The following is a 15,938-nucleotide window of genomic DNA, read 5'->3' as shown; positions in this document are numbered from 1 at the left end:
GAAAATGTTGCAATATTACTTTTCTCTCAAATGCTTCAATGTATCTTTGTGGAACTTGGTACATATGCATGTACTGTCTGGCAGGGATTATCTAGGGAATTTAGGGGTCATGGGTCAATAATCAGGGGTCAAAGGTCAAGGTCAACTCCTCAAAATTTTACTATTTCCCTCATATACTAGTATATGCAATGCTTGCATTATTAGTTTTAAAACTTAATACATGCATTACCTAATGGAGATTCTCCGGGAAATTTCCAGCCAGAAGGTCAAAGGTTAAGGGTCAAAGGCCAGGTTTCAATGCCCCCCCCCAAAAAAAAAAAAAAAAAAAAAAATCTACTTTGTACCGTCATCACACTCTTTCTTCGTACCTTGGAAATTACTCATTGCATAAACTTTCCCAAAATTCCCCAAATATGTGTACCTGCACTCTTAGAAAATTATAGCAAACCCAGTTCAAGACATTTCTGACAAACCTGTCATTTCAATATTTTGCCAGATATGTGAAACTGTCATGGATCACACATTGTGAAGACATTGTACTATACGCCTATTGGGACAATCATGCATTATGGCGGAGGCATCAGTCGCCATAGCGACATTTCTAGTATTCATTCTATTTCTGGTCACTATTTAGAGGGGGGAGGGGGCACCAAAATTTAAGATACCAGGGAAAAAACGGATTATGTCTATCCCTGTATAATATAGACCCTATATACAAACCTTTCCAAGCAAGATCTTGACTGTATTGAAGTGTGCTGGGATTTTTTTTTCTTATTAGGATATAAGCCTAACTGTGTTGGTACGTCGTAAACATCATCCTGTCTGCACGTAAAAACTTTGTTTGATTGTTTCTGACCTGTTAGAGGCCTTGATTATGTTTCGAGCTACATTACTCATCTTTAGCTCTATACCTTCGCCCCCGTCGGAAAGGAAAATAATTGAATGTTGAGAAATTCATAAGTGGAAAAAGTGAAAATGATTATTCAAGTCTAACCAAACTACACCCAATTTGTGTTACTTTACCGAGCTAAAATTCACATACTCGCTTACGCAGTAGATGAAAAGGAAGATGTTGTCGCCGTTGAACCAACGTAATGGGCTGCAGAACCACGAGAGGGGAAGTGTGCCATTTACGGGGAGGGGAAGGAAATTTGCTCCATAGCTCACCACGTGCTCTCCCCCCCCCCACCCCCACATTGCCCCTCCCCGTCAGCGCGATAACACACACACTAACACACACACACACACACACACACACACACACGAGCCCTCTATGATATATCATAATCTATACTTTAAAGGAACATGGTTCATCTTCGATCATGTCAAATGATTTGACTTTTTGAGACGGCATTATCATTGTATACACATTGTTTGTGTTCTGTATATAAATATATATACAATGTATATATTGGGCCGTGACGCGAGAAAAGGGCCCTTAGGGCATTAAATACCGAAAATGAGTTTTCACCTCCACATTGTGGAAGGAACTCTGACGTATTTAGATATTCAAACCTTTTTCTGAAATTCCAATCCTAACTGACCCCATCACGACATTCAAAAAAGCATATTTTGTCCAAATCCTGTCACTTTATGATGAGTCTATGCATGTGCGCGCAGTTAGCTAGTTTATCTTTTTTGCGCGTATTGCTTTGTCAAACTTCCGCGCCGTTTTCTGACGTTTGCGCGCAGCGGAGCTAAGGGCCCTTTTCTCGCGTCACGGCCCAATTATATATATACATTTATATATGTATAACACCAATTATTTTTCTATCTACTGGATTTACAATGACTGCTGCATAACAAAAGTGTATGCGATACAATACATAGTAATTTAAGGAGTGGTTTTTCTAAAGTATAGCTTTATTTACTTGCACTCCTTCGTCATAGTTGCTGATTATTTCATCCTTGGGTTTGATGTCTGCAATTGTAAAATCGTCAAAAAAAATCAACACTGTACACAGACTGCTAAAGTCTTTCTCTATCATGTCTATGTCTTTCTTTACGAATGTGTAATATGCGCGTGTATGATAACAGGAACTAGCTTTAAGCAAAGCTACTACTCCGTGTACTCTTATTTCTTTACTCTATAGGCCCGAGAGTAGGCACTGCCCCAAGCGTTGGGGGTTGGAAAGGGCAAAACATCCGACTGCAGTGTGACATCCAGGAGGAGCCTCTAGCTGTGGTCTGGGCCAAGGATACCATCTCTCATCAGCGGGTGACCAAGGCTAGATTCTACGATGGGATCTTCGTGAGCGGGGAGGAACGGTTTGACATCAACAGAGATTTCAGTCTAGTCATAACTAATCTGAAGGTTGCTGATGAGGGTCGCTACCATTGCCAAGTGGTGCTGAACAATCTTGAAAATTTCTCGAATTCTACCCTAGTTACGGTTAGCTGTAAGTATACTTTGTCATCAACATACAACGCTCTGATGTAGTCGGTTATGATAGGGAAATAACTTGTGAATAAATATAAATAAAACCAAGCAGCGATTGGGTCAACGTTAAAGATACAAGAATTAAGAAAGGAAAAAAAGAGTTCTTGGTTGCTATTCTGGCAGGCACAACCTTGATCTTTAATTAATATAATGATACTACACTTTTATCTGTTGTTCTTTGATCTTTTTTTCAGTGGCTTATTGTAAGGTATTTCATACTGAGCCTGTGGGAGACAAACTGAGTAGATTGGAAATCGCGGCAACGGGCATGATATGTGTGCTTATTGCCTCATTTCTAAAACACTTCCAAGATTTCGTTATTAATTTCCATTTTCATGCTCTAGACCAATTCAGAGAATCGAAACAAACCAATATTTTGTTCTATAATGGCTCCATGCATGAGCTGAAGTCTGTTTGAAAGCTTGAAGTACTATTAGCTGGGCCAATGAGGTGGCGCAGTCAGTATTATGTGCGTCTTCTGTTCTTCAGTCATATAACTCAGGTTCTAAAATATCACTGAGTCTAGCCAAGGAGCAGTATCTCCAGACCTTAGGCTAGGTGAGCGATGTGTTTGACATTATGTCGTCCTACCCCTTCAACACAGTAAAGGCAAAAACACTTTGTCTCGAAGCTAGCATATTGGATTGAGTCTTTGTGTTTGAAGGAGTCACAGCTCATGAAATGTCATTTCACTTCCTCCCAAGTAATACAGATACAAACCTATAAAGCGGCGGTTGGCCCCCTATACCAACTAAAGAAAGCAGGGGAATGATGACGACCCCATTAAGGGGAATAGCAATAGCCAGCTAATGTCATAAGATATCAACGAGTGCCACAGAAGAAGTAGTAAAAGAAGAAGAATGAAGATATGCATTTCTCAACAAACTGTTGACCTTCAATTGTTTTTTTTTTTCATATCAATTTACATATTTTTCCTTGTCTCCCTAGCTTTGGCATCAAAACATGAGATCCAGGAATGCGTCGATAGGAGTCGGTCCCATCAAAGCCGATGTACATACCAAACTTCCTCCAACACACCTTCCTTTAACCTCACGTGTGTCGTCAGTGGATTCAAGCCTAACATTTCTATGCTTTGGACCGAGGAGTCGGGAAAAATACTAAATTCAGTGGCTTCGCAACAGAAAACACTTTCTGACGACACATACGAAAGATTCGAGACGATCACTGTTACAGCGAAAGAAGAGACATGGCAAACCTTCACGTGCACTGCTACCGGTGACTCGCTGAAAGGGAATTCCACCGCAGAAATCACCGTGTTGCCAATATGCCTTTCAGGTTTCATGAAACTTTGCTAATTTTTTGTTTCTCAATGATATTGTGATCATGACGTATCATGACGTATCATTTGCTGTTTTTGTTGAACATGATATTTATGATAGATGACAGAAGAGAAGAAATTTCCCACTCTGAGGACCTTAAGTCTCAATCGGATATGTCTTGGTGAATGCTTAATCTGATTGGGTGTATTTCGAGTGAAAGAATAATGTTTGGAAACACAATCCAACAAAATACAAATACATGCATGATATCCCATGTAAGAGAAACAGTGATTTTTTTAACCAAATTACGGTGTCAAGGAAGACACCTTGTGAATTTCGAGTCATTCCTTTGACCAACATGTCAAAATATGCATCGAAGTTCTACCCATAAAATCAATAACTTCTTTGGCACTACCGAAACTGTATGTGTCACAAAGTAAACACGTTTTTCATGTAATGTCTTCCTCATTTGGTAATGCAAATATATCGTGTTGCAATGGCGTATAAACCACATTGCAGTAAACCGGGATGATTTGAGACTCATCATTGGACTAGCCATTGGTCTACCTGTTGCCCTAGTCATCCTCTTCCTCCTTGTGGGAAAGTTTCTGCAAATGTACCATCCGGACTATCTTCCCCGAAAAGGTGTGGAAATTTGATTTGGTTTCTTCTTTCCGTAACCACTGCTAAGCATAAAAAAAAAAAATGTACCACCGAATTTTGCGAATGAGATGACAACAACTGAATAACAAGGTGTCTATTGAAATATTTCGCCAGTGTAAATGGTGTCAGCAATATCGTGGTATGCTTGTTTAACACCACGAAATTCCAATGAGATTGCACTTTATGGAGATTTTATGCCACACTAACTCCATCCCAATGTACAAGTTATACATGCTCAGATGGTTTTGAAACCCCTTGACCCTCGAGAAGAATGAATGACCCCACGCCGGCAAAATAGAGGAAGGGGTGACAGCTACTATATGATTAATATACCAATAAATGGTATTTGTAAAGTTTGTGTGTTTTATATTCGAAGATATCAGAAGTCAATACATTCCAATCACTTACGAAGAGACGCAGTATAGGCCTAATGTCCGTCGTGTGTCCTTGGACAGTTTTTCCAGTTCAGTTTCACAGTTATTCCCGTAAATATATGACAAATAACACACACACACACACACACACACACACACACACAAACATATCTAATATATATATGGGTAGGGTGGGGGTTTTTTTTTGAGGGGGGGAAGGTCATGAAAAGAACACATGCTACCCCTGAGTATGGACTGTTTCCTTCCCACGAGCAGGAAGGTGGATGGAAGAGAGACTTCCTCCTCCACCTCTCCTAAAGGAGATAATGTTCATAATTTCGTGATGTAAACGTTCGAAAAGGACAAAAATTAAAATCATATATAAATTGGACAATCTTTAGAAATTTAAGTTGGTCAACCTAAATGACTATTCGGTCCACTTCAGAGAATCCTAATCTATGACTTTTTGTGGGTTTTGAGCTGGACGGTCATATAATAAAATGTAATTGTACATGCATATATACATATTTGCTTACATATTCAATTATTCATTCATCCATTTTTCCTTTTCATGGAATGTTTGGGAAACGACAGAAAAGTGCATTTGTCTGATGATGGTTATTGGTGTTATGTGTCACAGGATGTGACTGGAATCCCTGCTGGAGGAGACCACAGACAACAGAGCGCTGTGACGTGGAAGAAGAATTAATGGAAAGTATGAGAAACAACATAATTCTAACAACTAAACTTTTTACAAAATAGAAGGATATGTACAATGATGCCAAAATTAAACAGCGAATCTCAGCAGATATAGATGTATGTACTTATATAATTATAAATATACCTTTTAGTACTATACACATGGTACATTTTGAAGTGTGATTAGCAAAGAGATTAAGGGCTTGTAAATCCCAAAAATAGTGTTTTTGAATGCTACCTCCTTTATGACCTGAAAGAGTAGGGGTCAGTCTTCTGGAAACTGGAAAAAAAAGGGAGAGTACAAGGGGTGCTGCAGCATCCTTGGGTTTTTGGAGTATACATATTGGGGCATAGTTCCCCTGTGAAAAATAACAAGATTTAAGTGCTCATGTATTTTATTGTATTTTCGACTATAACAATGTGTGTTAATTATGTAATGTTTATTGTAAACTCTGAAAAAAAAGAATGTCCTACATGTTGTTATGTTCCAGCCCGTTGAATGGCGGGCGTTCAGTTTCATTGCGTGCATAGTTATCATTTTTCTTTATATGTGTATTATTGCCTGTTATGCCGGAACAGGACCTGTTACTAAAATCCTCTCTAGACCAATACCTAGCTAGAAATGAAAAAGGTAGCCTCATTCACAATTATTTATGTATATTATTATCCACATATCACACACAAGCACACACACGCACGCATATGTATATATGTATATATATGTATATAAACACGTAGGCCTATAGAAGAAACTTTACTTTTGTCTTCTTTTTCGTATTACTTCCAAGGGTCATCACTACACTCAACCTCGCTTACAGAGAAACAGGTACAACAATGCAAAGAAGAGCTAAAAGAGTATTACCGTGTGTCACGATGCAAAGTCACAGTGGATCCACTCGACTTCATGGAACGTGTTAACTTGGATGACATTTATACAAATTTGAGTTTAATAGATCAGAGTGACATGCATAAGACCCCGTTATCTTACGAGGATATTTTGAGCAACGATGGGAGACTGTCAAAGCGCCTACTGATTCAGGGTGAGGGAGGAGTGGGCAAAACCACACTTTGCGCCAAGATCGCCTGGGACTGGTGCCAAGGAAGGATTCTTCAAGATATAGACATATTGCTCGTAATTCCTCTTCAAGATTTCATCGACGACAAAGGTATTGGTACTGTAGTAAACAGTTATCTTTCTGATCAAAATACAGTGACAGCTAAACAGATAGACGACTACGTCTCAAAGAGTCCGAGTAAAGTTCTTTTTGTATTTGATGGGCTTGACGAGTTTAAAGGGAAACTAGACTTCAAGAGTAGCAGTGAGGTCATTCGCATTCTAGGATTAGAGCAATATAAGTTATGCAAGGTAATTGTGACCACACGACCATGGAGAACGGATGAATTCATGGAGGATAAAAATCTTGCTTATGCATACACTTTTATTAACATCGAAGGATTTAACAAGGATAATTTATCCACGTATATCAAGAGGTACTTTCGGAGCAGAGCGAATGACGGTCTTGCAGAAAGCTTGATTAGTTTCATGAAGGAAAATGATGTCATCCGGTTGAGCATGGCTCCGTTTCCTATCTACTGCGCGATGCTTTGCCTCATTTGGAAGGACCTCACTGAAGAGAGAAGAGAAGAAATGCAAAAATTGAAAACTTTCGCCAAGATTTTTAGAGAGATGATTTCTTTTCTGCAGGAACATTATGCATCAAAAATGTCTAGAAATGTATATTACACACCTGACAGAAGCGTTATGACGGAGCATTTTAGGGAAGCTGCTGAAGCAATTCAAGAGATAGGTGAGATAGCACTGAACGGTTTATTGGAGAGGACTTTTTCATTTCCTGAAGAACAATTCAGCAAGTGTCGGGTTGCCATGGAAACATGCTGCAAAGTCGGGGTCTTGACAATAGAAAGAGATATCCTCAGTAGGCAAGATCTGCGTGATGTCAACATTTCATTTTCCGATGTGTCAAGGGTTTCGTTCCCCCACAAACTGTTCCAGGAATATATTGCAGGGATGCATATCAAGAACGTATTCGCCAGTGATCGTGCCAAGTACGACATCCTGAAGCAGAAGCTTCTTCTTCGATTTCAGGAGTTCCGTTTTGTACTCTACTTCGCTTCAGCTTTAGAGAATGAACTTGGCCTTGATATTATCCAGGACTTGATTAAGTATGCTAAAAAGAATTTTTGCGTTGACGTTGCGTTTGAATGTCATTCTGAGGAAGCAGCAATAAAAGTGGGAAAACGATGGGAAGAGTATAAACTGTCATCGTATATGCCAGAACATACAAGATCAGGAGTTGTATTCATGATACACTGTAATCAAGTGGTGAGTAAAACAGATTTATATTTTGATACACAAAAATATTACGCAGCATGACTGTGCAGGCCCGAGATCATGATTGTGATTGAACCAGGTTAATAGCAATGGCAATGATCTCCAACTTTCTAAGTAAAATTCACTCATGTCAAAGCCAAGCGATTGTTTATGAATTGTCGTTATGAGATGCATCTATTCTTAGACGTCTTATAACTGATCGGTACCGAGTTTGTAGAGATATAACTGTTCCTGTCTCATAATGTAAGAGTATAAGGAATTGGATCGTGAAATGATTTGAACTATCATAGTTCAAATATATTATTTAGGTGTAACAACTTACCCCGATGGATTTTCAGTTTAGTTATGTTTTGTTACTTACATGAAATCTGATTTATGATATCATGCGGTTTTTATGCCTCCGCCACGAAGTTTTCGGGTTGTCCGTCCGTCCGTCCGTCCTTTTTTTTTTTCCATCTGTCCTTCCATCCGTAATCAATTTTGTAGACAGCATATCTATATATAAAAAAAAAAAACCGTTAGAGGTATTCAAATGAAACCTGGCATGAATTTGTATGAGTAGGCGAAGTTGTGCCCATAACTTTTGGGCGCACATCATGCTCAAGATCAAAGGGAAAAAGGTAATGGAGAAATGCTCAAAATTTCACTATTTCTCCCATATTTATGCAATGCATTAAGATATTTTCTTGAACTTAGTGTATACATGAACTACCAAATAAAGATTCTTCAGAAAAAGAGAAAGTTTCAGGTTGTAAGGTCAAAGGTTAAGTGAAAATGTTAAAATCTCACCTATTTTCTCTATATCTCACAGACGGGTTCAAGGTATCTTCGTGGAACTTAGTACATATGCATGTAAAGACTGGCAGTGTTATCTAGGGAATTTAGGGGTCATGGGTCAAAGGTCAGGGGTCAACTCCTCAACATTTCACTACGGTATTTCCCTCTTATCTATGCAATCCTTGATTTTTGAAACGTAGTGTATGTATGTATTACCCAATACCGGGTGTCCCCCAAAAAAGCGGAACGGTAGATTTTCAGTACCTTGCGTTCTAAAAGTGATATATTTTTTGACATCATTAGAAAACGCATCTTCCGCAGAAGACAATGATACCAAAAAAATTAGATTTGGTTCAGTACTTTTTATTCTACCCTAATTTCTGAAAATGCAGTCATTTTCAAATTTCGCCGGATTTTTGCGACTTTGAGTGCGACACGGTCTATACGCTGAATATTGTGTAAGCTCGGTGATCCATGTCAACAAAAGATACAGCTTTCATAGTGGGCACGGGCCAGGATAAAAGAGTGTGTGTGTGTGTGTGTGTTTGTGTGTGTGCCTGTGCGCGCCCAATATGAAAGCGTTATCTTTTGTTGACTTGGATCAATGAGCTTACACAATTCACCTTATGGAATGCTTGTCGCACCCAATTTATTAACTCATAAGTCGCAAAAAATTGAAAATGACTGCAATTACAGAAATTAGAGTAGAATAAAAAGTACTGATCCAAATTTAATGATTTTGGTATCTTGGTCTTTTGCGGAAGATGCTCTTTCTAATGATGTCAAAAATATATATCACTTTTAGAACGCAAGGTACTGAAAATCCACCGTTCCGCTTTTTTTTTTGGGACACCAGGTCTTAAAGATTCTCTTGGAAGTTTCGTGCCAAAAGTCAAAGGTCAAGTGAAAGTGCTAAATTTCACTTCTTCCTTAAAATCATAAAAGGGTCAAAAGTCAAGTAAAAATTATCCAATCCCAAAATACCTACACTCCAAACAACATAGCCGTTTATCTCATTCAACCTAGTTAAAGGAAAGTGAACATATTCAACACATTTGTGACAAATCTTACATGCCCTGATTTTGTTCACACTCTGATCATTTCTCTCTTTTTTTCTATTCACTACTATCTATATCAATGTCCGTCCCCATTAGAAAACGCTATCTATATACGATGTGAACTGTGGAAAGACTGTGTCACGTGACGTGGCAGAGGGTATATGTTCCAGCAGAGTCCTGCGCACATTGACAATAGACAACTCACAATTTCACAACGACTTCTACGAAATCCTCAGGGCAAAGGCTTTGACGTGTCAGGTAAGACCATGTAATGACAGCTTACGAATGATGAAAATTCACTGCTAAAGTGCAACTTCTGTATGGAGGATAAGCTTGCTCTTCCCTTCATTAACTTATAAACCTTCTTCTTCAGCTTGATAAAGAGGTGGTTGGTGCAATTTTGTTGTTAACGCACCTCTGGAATTGAGACACGATAGAATGTCAGCCATTAAGTGTTATCCCTATATACTTTAAAATGTCGAACATTTCCCTGGAGTATAACAATTTTTGATAAGGGTTTTCCTACTTTTCATATCTTTTTCTTATTATATTTCGTTTCCGTCAAGTCAAATTTACGCATGTGAGTTCAATTTGTAATTGCGAGCACTGCATTTCCTACACAAGGGACAACGCCCCAACACTAACCACACAATGCATAGGCAAGTTAAGGACAAACTGACAAAAAATGATTTTACATAATCATTCTCGCAAGAATAAACCGATAAGATATCAATAGGCATACACACACAAAAAAAAAACAAGGCATATACAATGTCTTACTTTAATATTGGTTTCAATGTAATCAAAATTGTTTTTCTCAACGGTATCAATCCAACTCCCCATTATGCTCGTTTGTATACATCGACCATTGTGCTTGTATATGGCTGTTGTTATGCTCGTGAAGTTCAAATTCTGGAGTGAACAAGTGGATATGAATGAAATACTTACCAATGCGATAGAATCAATCGGGGCTACTATTTCATATTGATTGTTTGTTTGCTTGTTTTGACTGACATTATTTTACGACTCTTCGGATATTTATATTTTTTCTGCTTTCAAAACAGCGGCATAATCAATGTAAGCTTTGACTTTTGTAAAAACAAAACAAAAAGAGAAAAAGTTATCGAATTCAGGAGGAGAAAAAAGATCTGTATCAGTAAGTGCAAGGGTCGTCGCATAGTGGATACGTGTTTCGTCTTCAACCAGAATATCCAGGGTGGAGTCACACTCCGCGGTCACTCAAAGATATTTTCATCGCAATGCAAAATTCGAGTTTTATTTATGACCGTTTACACGCGATGCGCTGAACAAATTTTATGCTATTATAAAAAGTAAAAATCAACATCGACTTCGGTGGCCCCGGGCATCAGAATATCGTGAATGAACGTTTGCATATCTGTTCTATATTTTATGATATATCATCCTCAGGATCTAGGGACGAGGAATGGCAGACGACATGCGGAAAGTACAAACCAAACCTTTGAATCGTGAACCACTGGTTCACGTGACTCGGGTTACGCTATTGTCTGCTTCGCAGAATGGAATTTATTCCAGTTTCAGATCGAGCAAATGTTTTTTGGTTGTGTTTTTTTTTTCCAAAGGTCCATGAATCTACTGATCATCCTATCGGTATAGTTTTCTAAAGTAGCTGAGAGTTTTGGTTTATAAAACCACAATCTAAAGAAACCTTCGATCTCTTATGCCTGCGTAAACAAGTGCGATTACATGTTTTAGTGTACCACAGGATTTTTCAGGTACGTTGATCTTATCTTCATTCTAACTCAGTTATCATTCCCATATTCGTATAGTTTAATCGTGTCTTTCGTATGATTTTGCTGTTTCGTGTGTAAATTGCTATTTCTATCTTTTTTTTATCAGATTAAAGACCTCAAGCTGTCCTTTAACCGCTCTGAGGAAAAATTACAAAATCAATTCTCCATGGGAGAAGACTTGGCCCTCTGGGTGTGCACTATGCCAAGTCTCTCGAGATTTAGGGTAGGATGCTACTACTTGCCCGAAAATTTCCTCCCAAGGGCCGCATTCTCAGCATCATCCTGCCAGGTATCTCACTTGTGACGCAGAGTCATTTACGTCTGACCATGAATAAATTATGTTTGTGTCTGCAGAATTTTTCAGTAGGAGCTGCTTTATAACATAACGTCGAAGAGGGGTAAAATGATTAAATAATGGCATTACTTGCAACAACACCTCTGACAAGTACTAGAGAGAGAGCAAATAGTTATTAGCTTATTTCTTATTACAATCTGATGATAAAGTATACGTTTTTATTATCTTTTATGTTATGAAAAAGAAAATGTCCTTGTTTTCCAATTATCATTCTGATTCGTATAAGGTTACTTTGTTTTCGTGAATACATAAAAGTTGATATATATGTGCGAGGTCTTTGTGGACGTTGGAGCTGAATCTCCGGTGATATTCGACTATTTCATCTCCTAACTATTCTTCAAGAAATTATTTGGTATTATGCTATAACAGTCTACAGTTTACAGTTACATTCTATAAGAGGCATATACAAATCAAAAGAAAATATATAAGGTGGTTAAATAACAGTGAATAAACCTCAATAATGCCAACGTGTCATCGCTGCAAGGTGCAATTCAAACGACCAATAAGCAGGTTTTCATGTTTAATTAAAAGCTTGACTAAAATAAACGGTAAAGGACAACAATACAATACACGTGTCAGCAAAACTAACGTAAAGAAATCAACAAAATGTAAATTTCTTAATCAGGTAAGAAGACATAGCAATTGACTTTATAATCATTATGGCAAACATAAAATTGGTAGATAGTTTCAACATTATCATTCAGTTTCTCATAAAGTATATTGCGACGATGTAAGTGAGGTTGAAAGAAAATACTGGTGTTCAATTGGTCTATAATACCTTAAAATGTGCGAAGAAGAATTCAAGAAAAATCAACGTATTTTCTATATTTTTGTAGCGAGAACACTAGACTTTAATACCTATCTCAGCAAGCAAGGGGAATAATTCATAAACATAAACATGAACATAAGGATTATGTCATTGGCAAGGCGATGGAATGTGTAGGCCCTACTTTTAATTTAGAATAACATTTTGTGGAATTGTCCCGATATTTTCTCTATGAATGTGGTCAAAACATGACGTCATAAACTATGGGTGCTGTTCGTTATTCCGAAGGTTCACTATTCCGAAGGTTCATTATTCCGAAGGTTCGTTAATCCGAAACACAAAAAATTCCCTATACCTACAGGGTCGTTAATCCAAAAATGAAAAAGGGTTCGTTAATCCGAACATTTGTGGCGTTATTCCGAAGGTTCGTTATTCCGGAGATTCGTAAATCCGAAAATGAAATTCGGAATAACGAACATTCGGAAAAAGCGAATATTTGGACTTAAGAGCCTTCGGAATAACGAACCTTCGGAATAACGAGCTGTAACCATAAACTGTAGTACTCTTCTTATCCAGCGATGATGGAACTGAAACTTTGAAATTTCAGAACTTTTGATAATATTTTGATTTTCACGTTTTCTTCAAACTACATCAATTTCGCTGCCTTGGCTCAATTCATACTAGTACATGTGTTTTAGTTTTCTCTTGATAAAAAGGAGAGTTGAGTTCTCTCTCTTAATGTGCATATCTGAATTTAAAGAATCATCCGTTCCTATACGTCGATAAATGTCCATAAATGCGTCGAGGCTTGTCCCCTGGTATTGCGTCCACGCCAATTCTACGGTCTTATCAAACCCTTTTATGATTGATTCTTTTCACCCATAATAGATTGAGCATCTGACGTTGTCTTTGTGGAACTCGGACGACGATTCTGAATATCAGTCGTCGATGGGAAGTGATTTGGCAGAATGGGTTTGTGTTATGCCACGTCTTACGAGCTTCAGTGTGAAATGCTACGCCTTGTCCGATGAATTCTTCTCAACAGCCGCAGACCTGGCACAATCATGCAAGGTAAAGGGTCTTTGTCCACGCTGTTCTAGTTCCTTTCTACAGTCTTAATACTTCCTTTCTATTTTTTCGAATGCACATTCAAACCCGAGGCAATTCACGTCGCAAAAAATTATAAAAATTACAAGAGCAATATGAACGGAATACAACTTTTCTTTTCCTGAAGCCCCTGTCACACTTTGCCGGATAAACCCACCGTACAAAACCGGCCGATATTTTGCTCCTCCGTTGTTCACATCGTCAATCCAATGGACAAAGTATTTAGTTTCTGTTTTAGAGGACCTGAAGACAAACGTCCATCCAAAGGATAAAAGGACGTGAAACGCATTTTAACGGATATCAACGGATGTCAAAAAGCGACCTTCAGTTCCCATGCGTTTGCGTTATCCGGTAAAGTGTGACAGGGGCATAAGTGATCGTTGTCTCCAAAAATGTTATAGTGAAGGTTATACAGAGAGCGCCACTGCCCCGAGCAAATTGCTTCATACTACACAATCTTTGCTAAATATGCTACCAACCGCATAAATAGTGAAAATTTGTAATTGAGTTAGGTACATACATTATTTTCAGAAAATATAAAATTTGACAATGTGCAAACAGAATCCAGAGTTTCTTGTGCGGAATCTTGCTGGTTGTGAAATTAAATAAGAAGATGTGATGAAAAACGCTGGCTGCAAATAGCATTGATATTGTCTTGCCTGTGCTTATGAAAATCCTTAATCTGTTTCTGGTTATGGACATTTTAACAGGAATTAAAAAAAAAATGCCATACACCATTACCGAAAAGGCCGTTTCAGACCTGCAGTTTAAAATTGCAGACCTTTTAGTGATTTGTAGTATGTTTCTATAAAGTTGAAGGACATTTCAAGGGCTGGAATTCTAACTCGCTATACTTCTTTTTGAACAGTGAATATCAGCTTTGCTTCATTCGTTTATCGAATACTCGTAATGATTGTTTGTTTGTTTGTTTTCTGGCTGGTAATGAGACTTTTTATGTTCACAAAAAGAAATAACTCTGTCAGATGTCTTGTACCTAACAATACGTTAGCTGAAAGTATACATTCCACTTTTCAATCTTTCAGATCCAAGAGCTCTCCATGAAGTTGAAGGGAGATTATATTTCAGAGATTGCAGCAGTGAATTTGGCTAAATGTCTGTCTCAACTGCCTCATCTCAAGCGTGCCGATCTCATATGCCGTAACCTGCCCATGGCATTCTTCAAAACAATTTCTTCACTGGCATTACACTCTAAAGTGAGTATTCGAGTGTGAATTCTTCAATTTGTCTCCCTCTTAATTTGTTAAGATCGCAACTGCTGATCTGTAAATTAACAAACATGTCGGGGAAAAAAGGAACCAATGGGACTCGAACCTGTCATCTGCTGCTTTCCGGGCAGCGACACTACCATCAGGCTGTCCCTGATGATGGTTGCCGGCAGTGACATGATGAACATGGAACAAATACCGAAGCTCCGAAATTCCGACATTCTTATGTTAAGTTGTCCAAAGCGGACAAGGCATATTAAATGAAAGAAATATATTATTCAGAGGGGTTAAGGTTCTGGTGTAAGTTTCTTCAATTTGTCTCCCTCTGCAAATTAGATTTGTTAAGATCGCAACTGCTGCTAAGTAAATTAACAAACTTATTGGTACAATTTACAAGTAACAATTATGCCTTGTCCGCCTTTGTCAACTGGTTCTTTTTTTTTCGACATGTTTGTTAATTTAAAGATCAGCAGTTGCGATCTTAACAAATATGATTTGAAGTGGAAGACAAATTGAAGAAACTCTTACTTGAACTTTCATCCCTCTGAATAATATTTGTTCTTCATTTAAAGTGAGTATTTATGGACACTTTTTAATCAATTAATGAAACAAAACAATAATTTAGTAAAAAAAGTATCACAAACTGAGGGGAACATTGATGCTCAAGATCTTAATAAGGGCAGATTGTACCCGTATCCACCTACCAGAAACGTGCAAATTTAAAATCAATTTTCTTTTTAGATCAAAATTCCTCACGTAGCGAAGGAGGAAACAAAGAGATAGAGTACAAGCAATGACTTTCGTATAATCTGGTACTGTAATTGAAATGTAAACAATATACAAATCAAATAACACTGAAATATACGTATCAAAATCACAATCTCATACAACTTAACTACTTTATGTTTTGCTGATGCAAGTTTTAGTTTGAGAAAATGTCATTTAATGTTTCAGACATTATGATTAAGCATAATTCTATTTCATGGAAGTAGACCCATACATCATTGTCATTGTTGTTGTTTTTTTACCTTGATACTACAGCTGTACGATATCAAAATTAATGGAGAA

The 15,938-nt window shown here is 37.8% G+C and overlaps 1 protein-coding gene across 1 annotated transcript in view; it reads left to right on the top strand.

Moving 5' to 3' along the window:
* Window positions 1-5,466, top strand: part of LOC140241124 (uncharacterized) — an 81,404-nt gene extending 75,938 nt beyond the window's left edge. Inside the window, exons 3-6 of the mRNA XM_072320889.1 lie at window positions 2,094-2,399; window positions 3,389-3,723; window positions 4,233-4,367; window positions 5,398-5,466. Of these exons, the coding sequence (XP_072176990.1) occupies window positions 2,094-2,399; window positions 3,389-3,723; window positions 4,233-4,367; window positions 5,398-5,466 (845 nt within the window). The remainder of the gene's footprint in view (window positions 1-2,093; window positions 2,400-3,388; window positions 3,724-4,232; window positions 4,368-5,397) is intronic.
* The last annotated feature ends 10,472 nt before the right edge of the window (window positions 5,467-15,938 follow it).

Source organism: Diadema setosum, chromosome 17 (assembly GCF_964275005.1).
Source record: "Diadema setosum chromosome 17, eeDiaSeto1, whole genome shotgun sequence".
Classification (NCBI taxonomy): domain Eukaryota; kingdom Metazoa; phylum Echinodermata; class Echinoidea; order Diadematoida; family Diadematidae; genus Diadema; species Diadema setosum.
The sequence above is the reverse complement of the archived record's forward strand: the minus strand, read 5'-3'. Positions and strand labels throughout refer to the sequence as shown.